Source organism: Ananas comosus, linkage group 19, assembly GCF_001540865.1.
Source record: "Ananas comosus cultivar F153 linkage group 19, ASM154086v1, whole genome shotgun sequence".
In the NCBI taxonomy this organism is placed as follows: Eukaryota; Viridiplantae; Streptophyta; class Magnoliopsida; order Poales; family Bromeliaceae; genus Ananas; species Ananas comosus.
Genome location: NC_033639.1, coordinates 10,721,409 through 10,745,881, shown reverse-complemented (window position 1 = coordinate 10,745,881; position 24,473 = coordinate 10,721,409). Strand labels below are relative to the sequence as shown.

At 40.1% G+C, this 24,473-nt stretch overlaps 4 protein-coding genes across 9 annotated transcripts; all 4 read right to left on the bottom strand.

The window, feature by feature from the left end:
* On the bottom strand, positions 3,109-5,248 carry LOC109724656 (serine/arginine repetitive matrix protein 1). The gene has a single exon (XM_020253541.1). It carries the CDS (start codon positions 4,996-4,998, stop codon positions 3,364-3,366), a length of 1,635 nt encoding a protein of 544 aa, XP_020109130.1. The 5' UTR covers positions 4,999-5,248; the 3' UTR covers positions 3,109-3,363.
* LOC109724884 (sugar carrier protein C-like) lies at positions 6,577-14,161 on the bottom strand. Of its 4 annotated transcripts, XM_020253848.1 has the most exons (7): positions 13,923-14,157; positions 12,427-12,633; positions 12,233-12,326; positions 9,338-9,493; positions 8,878-9,200; positions 7,964-8,593; positions 6,577-7,359 (listed from the first exon to the last, which is right to left on the bottom strand). In XM_020253848.1, exons 4-7 carry the CDS (start codon positions 9,465-9,467, stop codon positions 6,898-6,900), a joined length of 1,545 nt encoding a protein of 514 aa, XP_020109437.1. In that variant the 5' UTR covers positions 9,468-9,493; positions 12,233-12,326; positions 12,427-12,633; positions 13,923-14,157; the 3' UTR covers positions 6,577-6,897. The 4 variants fall into 4 exon arrangements, with proteins under 4 accessions (XP_020109437.1, XP_020109436.1, XP_020109435.1 ...); XM_020253847.1 differs by lacking the exon at positions 12,427-12,633; XM_020253846.1 differs by lacking the exons at positions 12,233-12,326; positions 12,427-12,633 and having other exon boundaries at positions 13,923-14,161.
* LOC109724886 (vesicle-associated protein 4-1-like) lies at positions 15,988-20,532 on the bottom strand. The gene is made up of 7 exons (XM_020253850.1): positions 19,842-20,532; positions 18,520-18,590; positions 18,168-18,249; positions 17,926-18,044; positions 17,223-17,300; positions 16,447-16,566; positions 15,988-16,345 (listed from the first exon to the last, which is right to left on the bottom strand). Exons 1-7 carry the CDS (start codon positions 20,161-20,163, stop codon positions 16,283-16,285), a joined length of 855 nt encoding a protein of 284 aa, XP_020109439.1. The 5' UTR covers positions 20,164-20,532; the 3' UTR covers positions 15,988-16,282.
* LOC109725301 lies at positions 22,241-23,815 on the bottom strand. 3 transcript variants are annotated; one of them, XM_020254448.1, is made up of 4 exons: positions 23,691-23,815; positions 23,410-23,557; positions 23,126-23,286; positions 22,241-22,658 (listed from the first exon to the last, which is right to left on the bottom strand). In XM_020254448.1, the coding sequence occupies exons 2-4, from the start codon at positions 23,513-23,515 to the stop codon at positions 22,491-22,493; spliced, it is 435 nt and encodes a 144-aa protein (XP_020110037.1). In that variant the 5' UTR covers positions 23,516-23,557; positions 23,691-23,815; the 3' UTR covers positions 22,241-22,490. The 3 variants fall into 3 exon arrangements, with proteins under 3 accessions (XP_020110037.1, XP_020110036.1, XP_020110035.1); XM_020254447.1 differs by having other exon boundaries at positions 23,410-23,581; positions 23,691-23,812; XM_020254446.1 differs by having other exon boundaries at positions 23,410-23,809.

Here is a 24,473-nt window from a genome sequence, read left to right as displayed (position 1 = left end):
CAGCTACTACCCTTAAAGCATTTGGATGTTTCTGGGATTCTGCAGTTCTCTGTTTCTATCCCTACAGATTCTGTATGGTAAAATTCATAGGCGAGGTAAGTTGAGATGGGAATGTCAAATGCTCGCATGGTGAATTCTCGAGAATGTTTACATAGCAGATGCGCAGAATCAAAGACAAAACTGGCCCACGATTCTGAAAGTATCGCTTGTCCCTTTCACCAACAGCATGTGGATGGCAGCTAATTACGTGCTAAAGCTTGCTGTCCTTTTTGTCTCTCTTAATCATTCCCCCTAACGGACTCAACGGCTGCAATCATAAGATAAAACAGATAGATAGTAGCACAAGCTGCCTCTGATATGCTTTTTTAGTTCACCAGTATGGAGCTTCTGGACAGTGATCTTTTAATAAATGGAACTTAAAAAAGTTAATAAGTGGAATTAAGCTAACTACGTTTAACCACTTACCAATGATTTAACCATATCGATTTCAAACAAATTTCTTTTCGATGTTCTCTACCATATTAAGAATCTATCGGTGGCTATTTGGCCGGGCTATCTAAAGCAATCAGATGAGGAAACATGCAACACTATTAAATCTAGCGGTTGCCGTTAAGTTTAACAAAATTTATAATTTAATTGACAAAAATAATGAGAATAACAAATTGAGATAAAAGTTATTAAGGGGTCTCAAAATGACTACCTATTTCAGAAAAAGATTAGGCTGAAAAATGTATATATAAGATACTACGTCCCGGATCTGTGAACGAAGGTTCGCCGTACTATATACCTAGCTAAAACTGAAAACTTTCCATTTCGGGTAAAAAACGAAACAGCCCAAAAGTAGACTTTACCAAATATGGATGTTGGGCTTCGACGAGGCCCACTTCGACCTACAGCGGCCCAAAATAGATTTGATTCGGCCTAGCCTAGTAGGCCAGATCTTTGGGACAGCGCGTATGGTCGCTACTTGGACCGGACTCCTGCAGGCCCAGTTCCGCCGGGTGGATCTGGCCCAATGGGCAAGGCCCTCCACTGTCTCCCAGTGGGGCCTCGTCTGCGTGGACCGCTAAGAGGGTTTAGGGCGGGTTCGTCCGGTCCGCGTCCTGCCCAGGCCGTGTAGTCGGTGAGCTCACCCTACCCACACACCCCCTATCTGCCCATTTCGCGGCGCGATTTTTAATTATACGTGGAGTACAGAAATGGGGTGAATGCGCTTACACTTACTAAGCGGTGACCACACCGCCCTCCCTTGCTTCAATCGTTTCGCACGACCGCGTAATAATATATGTTTATTGCTATTATTATGCGGATTTCCCTTCTTGTTCTTTCCTTTTGCATCTATCTACTGTATGCAGTATTATACCGTATCTTCGTTATTTATAATGAGTTATTTTGTGTATTCAATTATAGATTACAGGAGATTTTGAGAAGAATTGACTTAAAAACGAAAATAAAAAAATACACAAAAGATGGCTGCATCTTTTTTTTTTTTGAAATCAATAATTAGCACCCAATCTAATCAGCTTAACATTTTTGTTCACTATAGCAATATAACACAAGTTACGATTATATATATCATATAATGTTATTTGAGCTCACTCCAATATAGCAGGAAATTAAGACACAGATAAGCACGACAAATATATTAAATTCTTTTCTTGTTCATAAAAAGAAAATCCATTGATTCAATGACCATCAATGAGGCACACTATTTCTACGTGGCTATTGAGTTTGGACTAGATATATCACATGCATATAAGAGTGTGAGATGTATTTAACGAGTGAAGCAAATTATAAGCCGTTAAAATTCACAGTTTTATTAGCCATTAGCCACAAACATGTAGCGAAATATGCACTCCCTCAGCTAAAGAAGCATTAAAAAATAGTAAAATTTATTCGTATTTACAAAAGCATGCAATTTAATTGATGGGAAAAAAAAAATCTAAATCAATAAAATATATGAGGGAAAATAGTCACAATGAGGATGCCAAACTGAAAACTTTCCATTTCGGGTAAAGAAACGAAACAACCAAAAAATAGACTTCACCAATGCGGATCGGATCTTGAGCTTCGATAAGGCCCACCTCGATCTAGCCCGACCGAAACGGGGATTGGATTCGGCCCGGCCTATGAAATCTGATCTATGGGCACTCACGGACGCTAAGGACCAAATTTGCGCAATCCGAATAGGCCAACGTTAGGCCAAATTTTGGGCCTAGACTCAGCCTAAACACAAGTACCAAAAAGCCCACATTTAGGCCCCAGTCCAGACCCATTTTAGCCCCACTTAAAAGTGGACAGTTGGTTTCGTTGGCGAATATTCGCTGTGCGGGTAATCTTTCAATTTCAGGTGGATTAGCAAATAGCCCAAAAATAGACCTGGTAGAGTGGATCTGGGCCAGTTAGATCTATATCAGTCTAACATAAGATTAGATTTAGCCTGGTCCAATAAAACGTGGGCCCAATATTCGGGTGGCTGCATTGGACAGCTCTGAAGAGAGAATTTTGATGCTTGCTATTTCTACATCATATTTTTGCAGCGCAAAATATACTAAGAACCCCTCAACAAGGCCATTTTGAAATAGACCTCTTAATTTTGTTTAAAAAATTAATACACTCTTGATTGCTCATTTTATTTGTTTAATCTGCTATCAGTTTATTCTGTTGAATTGTAGATTTTTTTAAAAAAATTCGATGATAATGCACATCAATTGTCTCATTATATTTTCATCCATGTTTGTCTCATTATATTTTCATCCATGTTTGTCTCATTATATTTTCATGCATGTTCCCCTTGTTTCTCTAGTACTTCGGCTAGTTTTGCATATGTATGGACGATACTCTTATGTATGGACAACGTGTTACAACTTCAGAACTTTGGATATGATTTTTTTTCTTCTTTACTATTTCACAGCTGCGAATCACAGAACTATGTTGCTTATCTCAAACCCAGTTCATTCAAAGAGATATCTACTCTTAAGATTTGAGCATTCGAACAGATACCGAAAGAGTAAAGCATACCAAGTTGTGCTCAAACCAATCAACCGAAAACAAAGAAGAGACTGGCCTTCCCTCAAGAGGGAAAAAAAAAAAAAAAGGGATAAAAAATGTCACATGTAAGCGAAAGAAAGATTACTATCTTTGCAGAACAGCACAATCCTGATATACATCGCCGACCGCAAAACCGAATTCAATTTCAAAAAGCACAAACTAACCCCCAACAAAAGAAAAGAACGTTAACACTTATATCATCACTGAAACAAAACAATATCTATGATTCTCAAGAGGTAGCACTGCAACACTCTTGTTAACACCAGTAACTGATAGGGATAGGATGGGAAGGACATTAGAATTAAACTGAAATTACTCTTCCTCTTCAAAGTTCAGCTCTGGAAAGGATGAAACACCTTCATCCCCCTCTGCCGCACCGAAATACGGTTTCCTTCCAACCAATTCGGCAACTCTTTTCGCACATCCTGAATCACGAGGGCTTTCGATCGTGCATCGCAATGTCTTGATTCTCGGGAGCATTTCAGCAACCTTCGTAACCGATGAAGGAGACTGTCCACCGGATGTCGAGTGCATCTGATTGGCCTGCATATCATCATCTATAATCTCCCCCTCCCTCACTTGAGACTCTAATTGGCTCGTATTAGCCTCCGGCAATGACCACTTCCGCCGCTTGCTCTCCGGCTCGCCTCCCCCAACCCTTGATGGGGCGAGGCTGTACCGACTCGCCACGACTCTAAATTTGGTACTTTTTGAAGGTCCTTTATCAGCACCAGCTGTATTCTCGTCACCACGGAAAAGAGCTTTTGGTTTAATCACCGACAGCGAAGCACCATCTCTTTTGACCGGCTTCTTGGCTGCCCCAGCAGTTGCTATCCCTTTTCTCAGCTCGGAGGCTTTAGCAGCTGATTGCTTGCGAGACTTGGGACTGGCGCTCGAGCTCCGTTGCTTGTCTCCCTTCACCGGCTTCTCTTTGGCGTGCGGAAGCTTGTTCTGTTGCAGCGTTTGGATGCTGCTGCTGGTGGCTATCTCCGTACTGAGGACGCCTCTCGGCCGAACCCCTATCGGCATCGGTCCTGCGGACTTGGCAGTCCCCTTCCTCGTATCCAAAGCCTTAGCAGCCGCCGGCGGACGAGATTGCGGACTGCTCCTCTTCTCTTCAATGCCTTCGAGCTTCTTAAAGACCGACGATCTCCTGCGACTCTGCACCGATTGCGGAGGAGGAGGAGGAGGAGGAGGAGTGGCTGCCGGCTTACCGAGCGGCTTGGATTTGATGCTCCCGTGGATGTCCAGTGGGCCAAGGCTGAGTCCTCTGCGCCGTGATTTTGCAGTTGCTGGGGATTCCTCAATCCTTGTCGAGGCCCGAGCGCCTTTCTGCATCGAGCACTGCTTCCGGCTCAGCAGTGCTGCCGGGCATGGGCTCCCTAATATTTCCAGCGGCCCGAGACTTACCCCTCTTTGGCGGGTCCTGTCCGGTGCCGGAGATTCCGCCGCCGCGCTCTGTTTCGTCGGGTCCATGAACTTCGCCGGCACGATCCGGCCGCGCTTCTCCGCGGCGGCGGCGGCAGAAGAAGCGTGGGAGTCCCTGTCCCCCTCCCCCTTCTTGAGCCGGAGTTCTTGGAGCCTCGCCGACAGCCTCTCCACTTCCTTCTCGATCTTCTCGATCTCATCCTCGACGGCACCGGGCTGCTCCTTGAAGGCCACTCGGGGCGCCCTCTTCGCGGCGACCGTGGGAGCGGGAGCGGGAGCGGGAGATTTCTTACGGGGGACGGGGCTGCGGTTCTCCTTGATCGGATCGAGATCGAGCCGATCGGGCCGGTTGGCGGAGAGGGGTTGGAGAGGAGGAGGCGCCGCCCGGAGAAGATGCTTTGCGGCGGAGGCGGGGGCATCGGAGCACACCCCGGACGCGGCGGCGCCGTCGAAAGCGGCGTTGTTCCATACCTGGAGGTTCTCGGACTTGGCCGCATCTGGATACTGGAGAAGACTCATCTTCTGCAGTTGTGACGAGAAAAAGGGATCGTCGCGGAAGAGAGAGAGAGAGAGAGAGAGAGAGAGAGGGCCACCCACTCCAACAGCTGCTCGGCGGAGGCCTGGGGGGAGGATGTCGGAGGGAGAGGGTGATTTTGGAGAGGCTTTCTTTTGGATTCGTTCTTGGAAAAGGGGAAATGATGGGGGATATGAGGAAAGGGGAGATCAGGTGGGAGGGTGTTTTGTTCTGTGCGTTTTTGACCGTTGGAGGGAAACGAAAGCAAAAAAAAAAAAATTAGACGTTTGGAGGTGGGCAAACATGGGCGCGTTGATGTGGATTCTGAACGGCTCGGGCGAGGACGCTCCTATGTGATTTAATGGTCAAACAAACAAATAAATAAATAAATAAATAGGGGTACTAACTACTAATAACGTAGAATTATTTATTGATTTCTTAATTTGATAAATTCTGGTTTATCAGAGTGTGACTAGCCAATTAAAGTTCCGGAGTTGGATTCTTCATTTATGTATTTTTAGAAACAAAAAGAAAATACTCTTAATTTGATAAAATTTGATTATTAGAATGGTAAAATATAGTATCAGTTCTGAAGAGTTACTCAACGATCCACCTCTCTATGTAGAACAAATAGTGGTTTAATCAACTTGGCCATCCCAAGTCCCAAACATTGAGCTCAATCCCGCCACGAAGCCCCCATCCTTTGCGTAGAAGAGAGCGCGCACTCTCCCAATCCCTTGAAAACGGCTGTTCGTCTCAATGATGCCAAATTTTCTTCTAATAACTTGCTTTCATTGGTTGATATTTTCTGATATTTCGTAGTATGCAGGTGTATAGTCTAGCAACTGTAAGACAGTTTTATAGCACTTGTGAACATAACAAAACATTTTTCGAAGAAGAAACATAAAAATATATTTACACAATTGCTTTAACAAAACAAAAAGCACACCAACCATCTCTAACACAAATGACAAAAAGCTTGATAGTTGATACCCGAGATCTTGAATTCGAATCCTAATTGATTCATATTTCTATCTAAATTTATTTTTTTTAAAAAAATAAACGAAACAGATATTTTACTATCTCTCTCTTAAAAAAAAAAAAAAATCCAACCAAACAAAGCAAGAAGCACTGTAATTTATAATTCCTCAGAGATCTTTATTTGCATAATCAATAGGTAGAGACCTCCAAAAATTGTCATTCAGGCCTCCCTGCTATTTGATAAGATGACGCCAAAATCCTAGAGAACCGTCTAAAGAGTAGAAAGATGTGTATCTTTTTTAAAATGCTTTTAAGTTGGCCCAATGATTTTACTCCAAAAGAAATTTGAGGGAAACAAATGCAAATATCATACAACATAATTTGACCAAAGCCTTAGGCTTAGTTTGGTATTAAAATCTATCTAACGTTATTAGATAAAATGGAGTTGAGAAAAAAGAATATAGGGATATATTTTTGCGTTCTCCGGTGGGACCGCAGAAAATATATCGTAACCGACTCATCGCGATATGCGGAATGCAATGTTACGTACGGAAACAAGTAGATTATTTTTTAAATGTATTTTCTCACCGCACATAATGCAATCTCCTCGCAATCCCAAACGAAATCTTAGACATACAAAAGAATGGGGTTTTCAACTGTCGGGGTGGAAATTCAAGGCTGAAAACAGGCCCATCCTCAAGCCTGACCAACTACTTTCCTTCTGTATCAGCAAACTTAAAAATTTCAACGCGTTTGCCGCTTTGGACTTGCAGAATTTTTTCTTTTTTGCAAAGAAACAGAATTTTCTAACCAATTAAAGGTCGTCGGGTAAACATACAAACACGCCAATTACAAACATGCAGGAATTTGCAGGTCAAGGAACCAGTAAAAATGGATTTATTCGTGTATATGGTGGACTTGATCTATACACTGGACTTGGGTTTAGTCATCTCATGATCACCACCAGGAACATCGGTCACAAACCTGGACCAGTACCAATGCTTCTTCCAGATCCGGTCCATCTCCTCAATGGGGATGTTCTTCGTCTCGGGGAGGAACAAAGTGACGTAGACGGTCATGATCGTCTCGCATGCAGCGAAGAAGAAGAAGAGGCCGAACTTGAAGTGGCAAAGCATAGGGAGGAAGGTCTGCGCTACGATAAAGGTGAAGAGCATGTTCACCGACACCGTGATGCTCTGCCCCGCCGAGCGGACCTCTAGCGGGTAGATCTCGCTGGGGACAAGCCACCCGAGCGGGCCCCACGACCAGTCGAATGCAGACACAAAGAAGCAGATGCAGCTCACCACACCGATCGCATATGGCTTGGATATGGTGCCCACACCATCTGACCCAAATTTAATTCCGATCAGTATTCCAACTACGACCTGAAATAATGAACCAAAACAACCCCGTTAATTAAAAGTTTTATCGTTATGATATGTTTATATAAGAGTGTTTGGATAAATAAACATCTTATTTAATACATCTCATTGTTTATTTAAGGGCATGTTATAACTGATTTGCACAAGAACATGAAAAAAAGAGAGAAATTCTATGACTGCATAGTATAGTATATACAACGTCTAGACCATTTTTCTTTTTCCTAATATGATTTTTTTTTTTTTTTTTTTTTTTTTTTTTTTTGTGTGTAGATGGAATTATATCACGGAAAGACATGATTATGAGTACTGCGTAAGTTATCGGTATCACTGGAAAACTTCTTCCGATATCCAAACATATCACACCTTCTCATAAGCATCAATTGATGATGCTGACATGGGAACAAAAGTATATGAGGACCTCCCCCGATATTGGTCTATGCGCTTAACATTCTGTTCCCACTGTCAAGTGAATTGCTCATGCTTATTTGTTTTTCAAAAAAGAAAATTAGTCAAATGGTTGAATTGGAAGTATTACTAAGAATGAAGGGTATCCAACTCAATTTATCAAAGCATCTCCTGAGAGAACTTTTGTCCTGCGTGGACGTACCTGGAAGAAGATCATCTGTAAGCCACCCTCAATCAGGAGGGGACGGCGCCCGAGCTTGTCAACCACAAAGATGGAGATCAGGCAAGATGCAACTTTGAAAAAGCCAATGATGACGGCCGACATGAGGGAGGCCTCGGAGCCGAAGCCGATGGTCTTGAAGAGCACGGGGGCGTAGAAGTTGATGACATTGATTCCTGTAAGCTGCTGAAAGGCCGGAATGAGTAGGGACATGACGAGCTGGGGGCGGTACGACCTCTGCCTGAGGGTAGACCATGGGTGCTTGACAGCTTTCGAGGCCTCGCTGGCAGCCACAAGGTCGACAAACTCTGCCTGCACATCCTCGGTGCCACGAATGCGGCAGAGCATGGACTTGGCCTCGTCAGTGTGGCCGCGCTCGATGAGGGAGTTTGGGGTGTCAGGGAGTAGCAGCGAGCCCGCGGTCATTATAATGGCGGGGACTGCACCCAGACCCAGGCTGACGCGCCACCCCCACCCTCCTTCGATCTTGGCCGTCCCGTAGTTTATGATATTGGCAATGAGGATGCCAACTGTGATCATCTGCTGGAAGCCGATGTTCAGCATGCCACGGAGCCTCGCTGGAGCCATCTCCGACAGGTATAGTGGCACCGACTGCGTTGGTGCAAAGCAGAGAGTACGTTTTTAATTCGGAAAAGTTCAACAACATTCATCCACACTAGACTGAAGACTTTCAAATAAAACAGAAGTCGACAGACCATTCAAAACAAAACAAAACAAAACAAAACAAAAAAAAAAAGGTACGTAAAAGAAAAAACTATAGCACGAAAACAATCTCTAGCCGGTAAACCCAATTACTACCAAGCATCATCAAAGTTTATCCGCACTATTACAAGGAGTAAACTAATTAGAAGAACAAAAAATAATAGATCAGTTACCTGGCTGGCAAAACCGATGCCGATACCGAGAAAGATTCGTCCAATGATGAGCATGGCGACGTCCTTAGCCGCCCCGTTGATGACGGATCCGGCCAAGAAGACGAGGCCGCCGCAAAACATGGAGGGCTTGCGGCCGAGCAGCCTCGTGACGGTGGATGCAAAGAAGGACGCGACCAGAGCCGCCAGATACAGTGACGACGTGAAGGTCGTCAGCAGCTGGCTGTTGAACTTGCAGTACTGGCTCGTCGACTTTTGCAATTTCTCCTCGTGATACACATCGGGGAAAAATTTTAATAAGAAGGGATCCATGGACGTCACTCCCCCTAAAGAGAAACAAAAGATTAACTAGGCAAATTAAGGCTGCTGCATGCGCCAATTACTTACTGGCAAATCAAGCAAGCAATATTCTAAGACATGCATATATAGCTCGAGGACAATGCAGAGTACACGAGTCGTTTACCGGAGATGCCAATGTCGTATCCGAAGATGAGGCCGCCGGAGGAGGCGACGAGGCAGGCGAGGAAGACGAAGAGCGTCATCTTGCCCGGATATTCCTTGCCGCCGTCCGGCACGCTAAACCCGCCCGCCATTGTTTTCCTGCCACCTACAATTGGCGCTGGACGGAAAAAGGTGACCGTTAATTAGTAGGTAGAACCTTTATTATTTGATAGAGAAGTAAAGTAACCGGGCAAATAGTAATAATATTTATAAGAAGAAGAAGAAGAAGATAAAAAACGAGTTTGGACGAACCGGCCGGGTTCTGTCGTAATCTTTTGTGAGTAGGACAATACCGAATCGCTTATCTCTTATTATACATAGCAGTACTGGATAATATAATTATAGGAGTACAGAGGGGGAAAAAAACCAAAAAAAAAGAGGAGCCGTTGGAAAGAGAGAGAGTTACGGCGGGAGAGGGGTGGGTTAGTTACCCCTTATCCGGAGAGGTATCGGCTGCAGACGGATAATTTTTTAAAGGAGAAATGATTAGTTACTTAATTTTATAAATTATACAAAAAAATATTTAACCGTTGAACAATAAAACATGAAATTATAATTTCATCTTTCAGCAGGTTATAAAAACACAACTTCACATCCAGGCATTTTCGAACTTAAATATCACAGAATTTACAAAAAAAATTGAATTAATATCCCTCCCACTAACTTAGGTAATAATAATATTGCATTACTATTTAGTAAATTTTAATATTACACTAATTAGGCATTAATTTTGTTTCACTATTTAAGAAAATTTAAATATAGATAAATATTCAAATTCAACATATTTGATATGTTTTAAAAAAAAATTACAATTTAACTAATTTATACATTAATTTTGTATCACTACTTAAAAGAATTTGAATGTGGGTAAATATTCAATTTCAACATATTTAATATGTAAAGATTTTAAATGTGAGTAAACTCAAAATTGATATGATATGAATGCACATTCATTTGACAAGTAAATTATTTTTTTATTAGTAAACCATTATGATTTACTAGTAAATAATTTCAGTTTGTNATTTTTTTTTTTTTTTTTTTTTTCATAACAATGGTTTGGACTCTCCGTTTGGTTTAAACAAAATTAGGACAAAATAAAAAATAAATTTACTATAATTTTTCTTTATCTATTCGATACACTGGCCAAATTACTTTGAATCATAATAACAAAATAAAAATATTTAATTAATGGAAATATAGGGTATAATTCAAATTTATTCTTAGAATAAAATTGTACATGCTAAATTAATCCAAATTTTTAATAGTAAAAATTATTTCAAAATAATGAGATCTTATATTATAATTTACATTTAAACTGAAAATAAATTTGAAATGTAAAATATAAATAGTATATAAAAACCTCATATCAATCTAAACAATATAGTGCAATTTAAACTTGCAACTAAATAAATTTAAATTGTACAATTTAAATTGTAAGCGTATAATAAATCTCTATCATAGAGTTTCAATAGAGTAAATAAAATTAGGACCGTAGATAAATTAAATAAATATATATAGAACAAATCCAGATTAAGTTTATCAGTTTGGTCGGTCTGATTAATTTGATTTATCAATTAGACTGGAATAATTGATTTGAGGAGAGAGAAAACGGATGAGAGAGAGTGAGGCAAAATTACTTAATTATCTATCAAAAGGCCAAAAAAATTTTCTTTGAGATACCCCTCTCTAAATGACCTACTCTTGCGGTTCACAATTTAATAAAAATTAAGTTTAAGTCGTAGAGCAAAAATAAATGAACAAAATTAAAAATTAAAAAATAAAAAAGATAAATTTGAGAGTAGATATATAACATGTAATTAGAAAGAGAGAGAGGGGGAGAGTGAGAGAGAGAGAGAGAGAGAGAGAGAGAGAGAGAGAGAGAGAGTTATGGGAGGCAGATTTGGTGGCCGAGATATTAGGTGGAATTAGACAGAGACGGGTGGGGTTGGGGTGGCGGAAGAGGGGCGCCCGCACCGTTGGACTCAGCATGCCATGTCGCCTTCAATTTATTAGTGAGTACTGACTGAGTACGTTCAAAAAAAAAAGACTAATTGCCCAATTCCAAGTGGGTGTTCACATTCATTGACTCCTCGTACTAATTCAAGTATTCAATTCTCGGATCGAAGTGAACTGAGTAAACCCACTAATTTTGTTTTTTTTCTTTTTTTTTGTCCCCGCTGGGTCGACCCCAACATTTGAATTGTATGTGTTCTTAGCTTGGCAAGATGATGATTGTAAGGGGGGGAAAAAATCTATATTTGAGCATTATCAGTGAAGAAGATGAAAACGAAGGTCGGCACTGTTTATTAACTTGCAGATATCTTTCTATTGTGAGTAGTTCTAATTGAAACATGGGCTCGAAGAGTAATCACAAGAAAAAAAAAAACGTTTAACTGCTGAGAACTGAGGAAATATAGAACACTCAAAACCCTTTAAAACTTGGATCATGGTTTTCGTGCGGAATTTAAGTCTGTTCCGTAAATCTAAAACCAAATACAAACTTTCATCTGATAAGTCTGGGCAATGTAATTGACAAAAAGGACAGAAGTGATCATATTTAGTAAAACTAATTAAACATATTGCCATGCAATGAATGCGTGGCATGCTTTTTAGCATCATGCTGATAAAATTATAAAATCAAATAATGTAGTTTTAAAATATATTAGATTAGCTAATATTTCTCCGGAAAATAATGCTATAATGAACTTTCTTGACTGAGAAGAGAATGAAGGAAATAAGAAAAAAAAGAAAGAGAAAAAAGGCAAAAGCTTTTTGCATTTATAATTTAGTATTTAGCCATGTTAAGTTTATCAAAATATGGAAGTCAGATGAGAAAAGCAAAGGAAAATTGACAGACCTGAATTAGTCAATTCTGCAATCTGTATGACTACGGTGCATCAGTCCTTTTTTCACTTTAGAAAGTTCTGCATCTTAAGTTTTCCGAATTGAACCTAAAAAATAAAAAAATAACCATGATGAGAGAAGCGAAAAAGGGCCTACTTTATACGTTAAGAAGTAAATTTGATTAGTTGAGATTGGTTCTGTTCCTACCATTTTGCTCCATCTTAACAAACTGTCTACTTGGGTTATTTACTAGAAGATCCTAGTTCAGACCAAACCGGCACAAATGAGATTGACGAAGGATACTTAGTATCCCCCAAGCATCTGGAAAGTAAAAAAGATTCAACTCTACACTACAGTAGATTTACAGCTGTCCTGTTTTCTTTGCTTTGGAAACTGTAGGGATCAGACAACATCCTGGTAATCAAGAAGATATGACTCTATATCAGAATATACCGGATTACCTTCAGCTGTTCTCGAGAATTATCGCTATTAAAAAAACAGAAGTCATAATTTTCAGTTAATGCCCATAAAAAAAAAAAAAAAAAAAAAGAAAAAGAAAAAAAAAGGTTTTTGAGCTGAATAATGCCTACAAAAATCAAGAGGTAGTTTTACCGACTGTTCCTAGAGCAAATGGCAAAGGGTTTGATAGTTGGTATCCGAGACTTAGGTTCGAATTCTAGTTGATTCACATTTCTAGCTTAGTTTATTTCTAAATAAAATAAACAAAACGAATAGCGTGCTATCTATTTCTTAAAAAATTAAAAAAAAAAAAATCAAGAGGTAGTTTTAAAGCATGCGCATGCTCTGTAGTCTATACACGGTAAAGTAGAAATTGCTAATTAAAGTAACTGTGCAAATGAAGGGAAGGACCTGTTAACGTAGATTGCGCATTGTGGCTACAGAAAATAAAATGCATATAGGTAACAGAGAACGAGATGTACACAGAGTTTCCTACACTTCCATCAGAGAAAGTTTAATAGACTCAAATGTGGCATTTTGATAACTTTGCAGAAAATTTTGGACACAATTGGTAGCCATAGCATCACTCGTACGAAGGTGCCAGTTTTGGAGGGTCAACTTAAACTCTGTATGTGAAAAAGAAAAAAAAACAAAAATAAGATGAAGAAAAATAAGCTGTTAGTTTTCTGCTTTGGGGTCCTATTGACCCCACATGGCCACAGTTGTTTTTCTTTTTCTTTTTCTTTTTTTTTTTTTGGCCTTTTTGACCTTTGGTACGTCGCATGCGCAAATGTACACATGATGTGTACAGAACACGCATTTTCTCAGATTAAAAACAAAATAAATTAAGAAAAAAAAAGGAGGGTGTCTTGGCGAGGAGAGATCACTGCTCAAATTCTCCAGTTTCTTCTTAAAATCATGAAATGCAAGCAGATGCAGATCACACCCAAGAGGCAAACAAAAAGGCAGAGCCAAAACGGAAGAAAGAATCCATCAGTTCTTCTCTATTTACGTTCGGGAAGAATCGTTGAATCAAGTAGCAATTTAGTTTTCTCGGAAGGAAAAATGGCAATTTAGTAAGAAAAAGAGAGAGGGGAAAAGAAATAAAAAAGAAAAGGACGAAACTCTAGCAAAATCAAAATAGTCCTTGGGTAATCCGTAAAGAGAGTAAGAGAGGTTCTTCCAATAGAACAGAAGAGAAATTTGGGGAGGAGGAGGAGGAGGAGGAGGAGGAGGTCACGAACCGGTGGTGTTTGGCCAAAGTGATTGGATGAAGAGGCGAGCGAAGGGCTCTCGCTTGGCGCTGCGATGCGGGGAGGGAAGTGGGGGGTGAACGCTCCTCTCTCTGCGTGTGTTGACTGCTGAGCGGAACGGCGCAAGCGAGGGAGAGCGAAAGACCATAGAGGGAGATAGAATGCGCATATTAAGTCACGGGTCGCATGATGCGTGACCTCGTTGTCACTCCAATCATTTGGCACTCGCCTGCCTCTTTCCTAATTATTATTAGTAGTACAAGTAGTAATGCTGCTATAACCCTATAGGAGAACCCCAAACACTGATGATATGCCCACCAATGCTGTACGAGTTACATTATTGTTAAAATAGAATTAGAATATTAAATATTAAAGAGAATTTCAGGGGACATTCTGAGTATCGCTTACGGCCCGTTTGTTTTGGTGTAAGTGGAGTGATGGAACTCAAGTTCCATCACTTTCGTTATTTGTTTTGGTGTAAGTGAAAAATATAATGTAACTCAAGTTACGTTAGAGCTCCACTTCACCTACTCTCGACTTCCGGCTCTAAAGTACCGAACTCGACTTCCACCACACTCAACCTTCTCTAAACAATTTATTAAACAGTAAAATCTAAACTCTACTTTCTTTATAATGGGTTAGAATTACTTTATTTATAATAAATNCGGCAATGATGAAAGATCAAAGTTTTATTCATTAGCGCGTGCCTACCGGAGGTTGTCAAGATGTTCCTCATAACGATTCCCCCGCAAACCTAACTGCTTAAACATCTAAGTTGCATTCAGTTCACATCACCACAAACTCAAAGGGACTTCACACTAATAAAAAGACAACAAACAAAACTGCATTGAGCATGGTGACTTTCAATTTAAGTTAGTGAAGACGACAAACAAAACTACATTGAACTACGACCATTTTAATCAAAAAACTCAAGGCAACAAACAAAACTACATTCATTCACCTAGGGTAATAGAGGATTTATATCATTATTTAAATAGTGCAAGATAAAATGTGCAACAAAGAGGGAAAACTAATAGCATTCTATTTTCAGATACGCTTTAATTTACCGAGTATAACCGTCCGCAGAGAGCTGAACTATACCAATAAAACAACCCCTTGGTCGTATGAACTAAACAAAAAATTTACATCACAAGAAACAACAATTTTACATGACAGCTGCCAGCAAGTTAAACAGCCTGAGTTATGTACCACAACTCTTTTAGCTAATAAATTAATCCTTCTAAGTTTCCTTTCAAGGACAAAAAAATTGTACTAGTTAGACAGGACATAGCCGAATGCTGATTCGACGAGATACAAGGCGCTTTTCACACGTCACATTTTTTTTCCCAAAACCGCTCAAAAATAGGGGTGGAACTGGGCCCGGGCCTAAACAAGGCCCGGCCCGATGGGCCATATTTGGGCCGGGCTTTGGGTATTAAAAATACTACTTTGGGTTCGGGCCGGGTTTAAAAATTTAGGCCCGAAAAAATTTTGGGCCTATTTGGGCATGTCCAAGCCCGACCCGAGCCCGACCCAAAAGCCCGATATATTAATTATCAAATAAAATATTTAATTATATATATTAATTATCTATTAAAAGAAATAAATGATATAGTATATCATATATAGTATATATTGTTATTAATGATATGTACTTATATATATATGAGGATATATTATATATTAATAAAATATTTAGTTCTATATTATGATATATTTGATCTTAGATATTAATTTCTTTGATGTGATAAAACTAAAAATAGGTATTTTATTTTAATTTTATACAAATAAAAGTATTCATATATTATATGATAAATGCATAAAATGGGCCTCCACAAAACCCGATGGGTATTGGGCATTGGGCTTGGGCCGGGCCTTAATTTTTTTAAAAAATTAGGTAAAAGCCCGACCCGAAGCCCAACATTTTTTTTTGGGCCGGGCTTGGGCATAGTAATACCCGACCCAAGCCCGGCCCAGTTCCACCCCTACTCAAAAATAGAACCTAAGCAAACATTTGTTTTGGTGTGACAAACATAAATTATAACAGCGCACGTGGTTCCAGAAATTTAACAACATTTCTATGTTTATTGGAAATATGCAAAAATCCATTATCTACATGAACATTCGTGTAAATCAAGTGAAACAAATCTCAACAGCTCATGACAGTAGAATATTCCCATTATTGTTGCCAAACCGAACCTTAAAAGAAACAACCTAACCAGCCTGAAATAAAGATGGAAGGGCGGCAAATATTTCGTTTTCTTCTTTTCCTTTTCCACCATTTTGCATGACTAACTCATCTTACTCCGCACACAGAGGATACAAAGTTTACAACAAAAGCAGACTGCACTCTACACTGAATCAACAACCCCTTCAACCTGCTGCCTGGCAAGATATCTTTCCCTTCGTTCTTTCTGAGAATGAATTGAGGAGAGAGGGGGGAAAGTATATTAGTGCGGAGGGGTTAAACATGAAAAGGAGTATAAATAAGTGTCTAAAGAAGTATCGAGTTTACCCATTCATCAATTACAAGACCTTCACCAACAATTCGAGAACCAGTGTCTTCTGGAGGTTTCTTGCGTGCCTCTAGGGCTGCGTCCGCCTCAGCAAGTTGGCGCTTTAGTTTATCCATTTGCTTCAACCACACAATCACGACATAAGGTCAGTGTTGTATATTTTAACCTAGCCGCGTTGATTTCATAGGCTAAGTAATATACTAGAGTTTCAAGGTCATTTAAGCTGCCAGGAAAAGATCTTCATAAGTCTTACTATGAGATCCATAACAAATCTACTTTATTTTTGAATTATTTTGGAATAAAAAATGCTTAATTCGAATTGGATACTGAACTAGAAAAAGAAAAATGCGGATGGATCCTGCTAATGCAGAATATCCTCATATGACAAGTAAAGTTCCAAGTAATACAACTAGAAACTTGTAACTGATCACAAAATTATGTAAATGTTCAACCTTAGCAATATATAGGGTAAATTAATATAGGTTTCTAAGACAAAATCCAAGATAACTAAATCTTTCTACTATTGCATGTTACAAAAGGAAAATAAAGTTCCTAAAGAGCGTTTGAAAGACCAAGAAGGATATGAAAATATATTTATCCCAACAAATATATATCTGGATATGCATGCCATGTGATTTTCTGTTTTCACTAAACCAAATTGAAGCTCCATTACATGACAATTTTGTTACTCAGATGGATTTGCACTAGCCAACAGACAATCCAGATCAAATATGGCTATTGAAAAAGAAATAAATGCTGAGTAATTATGACTTACAGGACTTGGACGATCCACATCCAAGAATACAACTCGCAGAATTTGCTCAACAGCAACTTGATCTTTCTGCTCATCAAACTGTAGTAGAGATACATAATTGGCACGAATCAACATAAGAGTGTGCATGAAATGCCAAATCAAATGGTTTATAATACGGCTGAAACGATTTTATACAAGGCAGGAACTGCTATTCATAAATAAGGCTGAGTTTTATAACCCAATATAGGCAGGCATTTTCACGCTATGCATCAAAGTGTATCCATATCATCTATCCACCAGTCAAAGCTTCAAACATTTCAAATAAACATGCCGACGAGTAAAGGATCAAAATGTAGCATATCCTAACTACAAATAATATTTCTGTTACTGGCACAACAGGTTAAAGTCAGCATGAAGTTAAAGAGTAACAATGTCAAATGTATGTACACGGAAAATAACCTGTTAAGCTATATCAATTCAAAATTAACCAATCCTATAAACTAATTGATTACCCACAGGCGATATGCCACTAACATGTAAAAACAAATTGCTAAAAGAACCAGTATCTAACAGATTACAACGACCCATAACTTCAAAGAGTTTTAATTAGCAACAAGAGTCCCCACTAGCGTGCAAAAACAAATAGCTAAACAACCAGTATCTAACAGATTACAATGAACCATAACTTCAAATAGTTTAAATTAGCAACAAAAAGAGGGCTCACCAACTCTGGTACATACTCCATAGGTCCTTTCACTTTCAGGCTAATAATCTTAAACTTAACCTTACACTTCTGATCCATTGGCTTCTCATTGTTCTCCGGATGCTCCACAAATTTGAAAACTGCATTAAAAGGAATAAGTGAGTCATGATTTATTGTCCAAAAGACTACAAATCAAATAATAATCTAAATTCTCTTTCCACAGATTCTCCACAAAGAATAAACAATGACAGAAAATACTGTACCAGTTGCAACAATACTCTCGCCAGGAGAGAGTACACCACCAGGAGGACGCATAAAACAGCTCTTTGGTGCAGTTGTTTGGAACTAAAAATTGCACCGCAAGTCATTTTTCAGTAAGGCTTATAGGTTAAAGGAGAAATAACAACAATAAAGTAATCAGCTTTCAGAAATAGCTAGTAAATTGCCAGAAAACAAGCAGTAAGTCAAAGCAGCTTGTTGTAATATGAATTTGATCGTCGGCAACCGAGAAATTTACTAAATTTACTCAGCAACATCGGCCACCACTGCCAAAGTCTTCAACTTCCAGAAATCAATGAACAGATAAGAGTTATTAAATAGTATTTATATAGTCACCTTGAATGCAACATAGGACTTGCTAGTATTCTTTATCCTCACAGCACTTCTGACCTGTTTGCCAGGTTCATCTTCACCATGAAATTAAAACAAAAGGAAGCAAATAAGATTGAGAACTAACACCAGGTTAATCTTGAAAAATGATTACAAGCAAAATAGCACAAGGTGAAACCCATAAATAAAATTAATTAATAAGAGAAGCAGTTATTGCAACTATTTGCAAGAAGTTGCTAATAACAGCAACCAAGAAAATGAACAGAAATCAACATAAACCCAAGGCGACCCAATACTTCTCTAACTCTGAAATCAACATAAACCCAACATAAACCCATAAGAGGATTAATGCTACTGAAATAATAAAGTTCAAATGGACATAATCTCTCTCCTTATAAAAACAGTATAACAAAAACATGGCACCCATCAAGTTAGCAGTAATTCATCGGATTATAGCCACTAAATGATTGCCGCTTCTAACACACCTGCAGAACTACAAGCATTTCGATCATTTGTAGAAAGGATTCACATAAATAGACAACAACAACAACAACAACAACAACAACAACAACAAAAAAAAAACTTTTAAGAGTGGAAGGGAAAAGTAAGATTTTGGTTTGGACTGGCCCAGATTAGTTATCTAAATCAGTAAATAGATAACACCTACTATGCGAAGTTGCTTACAGCTTCTGTTCGCAGGTGAAGTGATGCAAAATTACAACTTTAGCAAGGGACTAAGCACAAGAAGAGAACTTATCAAGAATCACAAAAGGAACTGGCTCTCCTTAACCAAAAGAAGTCCATATCAACTAATTTCAGTTAACTATGGAAATAAGTATCATAAATAGGAGCAAATTCACATCAAATTCATAAAATCATGATCATAACAACGTTTTCAGTGACGTACCTCGTTACTTTACTAAGAAAGACGTGGAAAAGAGAGAGCACAGCACTACAAATTAATAAAACATAAATAGATCCCAAACTTCCAAATTCAGAAATATCAATCCTCCATAAAAGACAAATCAGTCGAAGAAAGAAGGATTCCCTCTTCAAAGGAAACTAAAATCACGCCTCAAATTAAATAGGAGCTTCAGTTACGTAAGAAGATGGCATAATTCAACACATCCGGATCATCAAACCACCAAATCGAAGATCCCAAAAAAAGATCCCCTTTTCCACCCCAGTTGAGTTGATGAGGAGGAGCCCAACACACCCACAAATTGAAACCCCAATTGAGATGATGATGAGGAACCCGACACACCCACAAATTGAAAGAGGATTAGAAGAAAAGGAAGAAGAAGGAGAGGAGGGAATCGAGCCCTTACATGGGAAGTAGAGTTTGGCGGGGGGATCGAGCCGTAGGCGACGCCTCGCGGGGATCAGCGACCGCGCCACCGACACAACGGAGCTCCCCCCGCCGGGTCGGCGCGCCTCCGCGTCGGCGACGACGACGCCACCGCCGCCCTCCACCGGCCCCCGGCGGTGGTGCGTCAAGCTCGCCGACGACGCGTTCGACGACGACGAGGAGCCCCCTCCTCCCCTCCTCCCCCCTGCTCCTCCGCCTCCGCCTCCGCCCCCGCCTCCGCCTCCGCCCCAGAAGGGAATCCGACACAGCCCCCACCCCTTCCCCTCCTCCTCAACGGCCATCCACAAAAGCGATTCCGCCCTCGCTCCGTACAACGGCGATCGAGTGCTAAGTACCACCACCACCACCACTTTTTGGGCGCCCTCTGCGGAGGTGGGTGGGTGAATGAAAGAAGCGGATCTCGAAGGATCGGATTAAACTGGATTTCAGAGCGCCGGATTCAAGTCCGCGTAATGGCCTTTTTGCAGCTTCTTCGTTGCCCTCTCTTCTCTCTCTCTCTCTCTCTCTCTCTCTCTCTCTCCTGGTACTTTCAGGCACCACTCCACTACTTTCCGCCCTCTGAGATAATATCGAATCAATTACAGCGGACGCGATCACACCCAGGTAAGTATACGCTTTCAATGACCATTCCGCACTCCCCTCATCTTTGTAGCTACAACAATAATAATAGCGTTAATTGCATACATAATGGAGCTTTTCTCGCGCTGTCCCACACGCTGGGTAGTACAGTGGTAAAGTGACCGGTCGTTACGGGAGAAAAGTCGCGAGGCGCAACCAAAATTGGGGATGTGTATTAAATAATGGGAGTGGGGAGCAGTTGACTTGGGACAAGTCGCGGGAGTGGGTTTAAAGCCGCGTTGTTAGATGAAAACCTCTTCGCTTTGCCCGCTTTATTACTGTTCGAATATTTATTAGCAACGGAAGTACAACCAACTGTGCAAGTAATGTGTGCTGTATTTTTTTTTGTTTTTTTTCCCGCTTTTGTTGGTGCATCTTAAGTATTAAGCAATTGAACTTTCACAACCTTTTGAATATCTCTATAATAGGCTTAGTATTTTTCTCTTAAAATTAAATAATAAATGTGGACTTGTCGCCTCAGGAGAATAATAAAAATATTCTGAATCGCGTTTAGCAATTACTTCTATTGTGGTTTATTGACGTTCAACTTTGATGGCAAGACTCTCGTGAGAGTGCATTCAATATTCACAAAAACTATGTCAATCCTGAATTCTCTGTCTACTTTTCTTTGTTGCTGCTATCCTTTGTCTCTCAGTTAGCTCTTGATTCTTATTTTTGGGCATACAAATAGTGTTGATCTTCAGTGAAAATATATTAGCATTATAGAATCTAAAGTTCATTGAATTGTTTGGTACAAAGTGAAATATGCATATGGAAATTTTCCTTTTTCTTTTCTAGAGAAATATAGCATGGTATGTGTTTCGTGTTGGAACAAATACCGCACAGAAATCTGATTGTGATTTAAATCTAACAAAATCTTATGATAAAATTAATAAAATCAACTTACCGATAATCGCTAAGTCCAAATAAAAATTTAATTGATCCGGAAGCGTGCGAGGCACTGCCCTAAGGCGTATTTCCGTCCTTACGTGCGGGATTAACCGGAAATAACACCCCAAGGTACGACCGGAATTCCTCCTCCTGCGAGCACGATCGTGAAGGAGGTTGACGGAGACTCTTTCAACACCCGATGATAAAGAAATCAAGTAAATAAACAATTGATAAAAAAACTTAAATTAAAACCCTCTTTTCACTTGTTGTTTTTCCACGGTGTTCATATGTCTATGAACAGTAGAACAAGTGTATATAAATATATATACAGGGGAATGAGAAAACTTAACGTTGGTATTCCCAACGTTAACATTTTCTTAATTAGCCCTTTTAATTAGCACCCACATGAATGTCCGCATGGATTCCATGCGGACAAATAGCGCGAGCATGCGTAACGTCCGCGCGTGCACAGTGCGTGCGGACGTTCGCTTAAAAAATAATAATAATAAAAATAAATTAAATTAATATTTTAAAATATGAAATTTAGAGATTTTGAATTTTCTCCAACATTTCGTTTATTTTTGAAAAATAAACTCAGCCAAATTTGTAAAGCAATTAAACCGCGAGCTTGAGGTTTCGAATACCAACCATCAAATTTTTAGCCAACTACATTCGGTACGGTCGATGAGATACAGAAAAATTAAAAACAATCCTGAAGACCAATGTCGTAAAATGTAGTTCAGCATTAATTTATCTAGTATATAGTTAGTAATGCCCCAATATGGACGCCGGGCAATTTGACTTAAATAGATAGGTCAGTAGTCCCCATGTTTATACCAACATTCAATCTTCGATCAGTGAAAAATTCTGCAATTATCAAAAATTGTCCCTAACCAGTTTTAAGAAAAACAAAACACTATCCAAAAGGAAGTAAGATTTGAGTTTCAACATCTTTGAGCCAGTGCAAACTTTTGTTTCAAATCTCGCAAGCCGAACAAACAAGAAAATCAATTATCACTCTGAACAGATTTTCTTTTGGAATCGCGAATCAAATGGTCTCTAATTCCCAGAAAAATATTGCTCAGGTACAACTAAATTGCTACAACTGGAACTCAGAGTCATCCCACTGAAGGACTGCAGAGCCCACATCCTGCTCTCTCTTGAGCTTGTCTTTCAAGAACCAGTCGCAAATTCGACCGGCGTTGAGCTCCTCAATTGGTACTCCCTCTTGCTCCGATATTACCCTCAGGAGATTCAATGACGATATCTGAAACATCAAAAAGAAAAATTATTATTTTGGGTGTTTTAATGGTCCAGCAAAACGAACGAAATAATCAAACTTATACATGAGTTGAATTATTACGACGTGAATTTGGGCTCAAACCTATAGGCTTAAGAATTTGGCTTAATCAGTGTGTTCTACTCCTCCGTTAGAGTGGGAGCATACTCACCCAACTTGCCTAACAAATGTGATGTGATGGGGAAGTAGCAGAATTTCATACAGCAGAGAGCTGCTAATGTGCAGAGACATAGTGCCCCTTTCTAGATTTTAACTGCCAAAACTGACTTTTATATTGCCAGTTGAATTGGATTTACCATTTACCGACCGAATTTGAGCAGATTTAATTAAATTCGATCTGCTCCCAATAAAAATAAATAAAAATTGGATTAGCTTTCTCTTACTGAAATCTCAAACAGTCACAAGCAGAAGTTTGGCTTAGATTAGAGCCTCACAGTTAGTCGGCAGAGGAAGCGCTCATGGGTGCTGAGGCCGGACATCTCGACGAGCCCGGCTTCTTCGAGGCTAAGAAAGCTTCTCCCCTCCCTCTTCTTCTCCCCATCTTCTTCTTTACAACCCCTCACCACAAGCTTCCTGCGCTCTACTCTCCTTCTCGCTGCAGCCGTCAAGTAATTAAGTACATTTTTTGCTAACAACTTGGGAAGAGATCATATATAAAGCGATGTAGTGGTTGGTGATCTGCAGCCTGCAGCCTGCAGGGATAGAGTTAGTTTGTTACCTTGACGGAGAGATTTAGTTGCAGGTCTCGGCAGCGTACGATCGGAGTTGGGAATGATCAGAAACGGCGGTTGGTAGCGGGGCCTGCATAATCTGGTGAAGACCATGGCGCTAATTCTTAGAAGCGCTTAATTTTTCTCAGCTGTGGCCTGTGGGGCAAACCAAGCAAGCAACTGATACTGTGCTTTTAGTTTTGGGAACATGAGCTGTAAGTCCGGGGTAGGAGGAGGATGAAGAGGATATGGGAGTATGGGACTTGGAGATAAGAAGATCGTCTTTTACCTGACTCGGCCGCGGGAGGAGAAGATGTTACGACCGAGGAATAGGAGGGATAGGAGGTAGATGGAGGAGATAGAGCAGAAAGGGAAAGGAGGAAGAGAAGCAGAGACAAGGAGGGCGGCAGCGATAAGATCGAAGGGAGTATACTTACCGGGTTACCAAGTAATGGGTTTGGTTACTTCCACCGATCCATTAAGCATCCGACTCCGGAAGGATCAGTTGATGGCGGTAAGCCTGTGGAGGGGCCCAATCCAATCTCATTTAGATCATGCCCATCGGAACCACTAAGTATAAACACAATTAAGCTGCAGTCCTTGTTACTGTACTCTTTTTACAATTTGGTCCCCATATTGAGGGGTATAAATAGTAGCAACTACCTGTAACAAACCATGAGAAGTTTGAATAAAAATTCCCCATTCTCCCCAACTCTCTCTCTCTCTCTCTCTCTCTCTAGCTCGTCTTCCTCTTCTTTATCTCTCCTTCTTCTTCCTCACTCCAATTCGATCTCATCCCAAGCACAGATCCATTCTCAATTGAAGCTCTCGATCTCGCACAGCTGATACCCGATCAGTATTCAATTGAATACTGTTATCATCATCTCCAATCCACGATCCTCGGTTTCATCCTCATCAGATCGAGGCATCGGATCAGGTAAGCCTATTCTTCACCCCATTGCGCCATCCATCAATCCATAATTGGGTTGCGCGGTGGTCGGAATCATAACAATTTGGTATCAGAGCTGTTGAGATCCCAGGGATCGGTACAGCGCAGTCGCAAGGGCTCCGG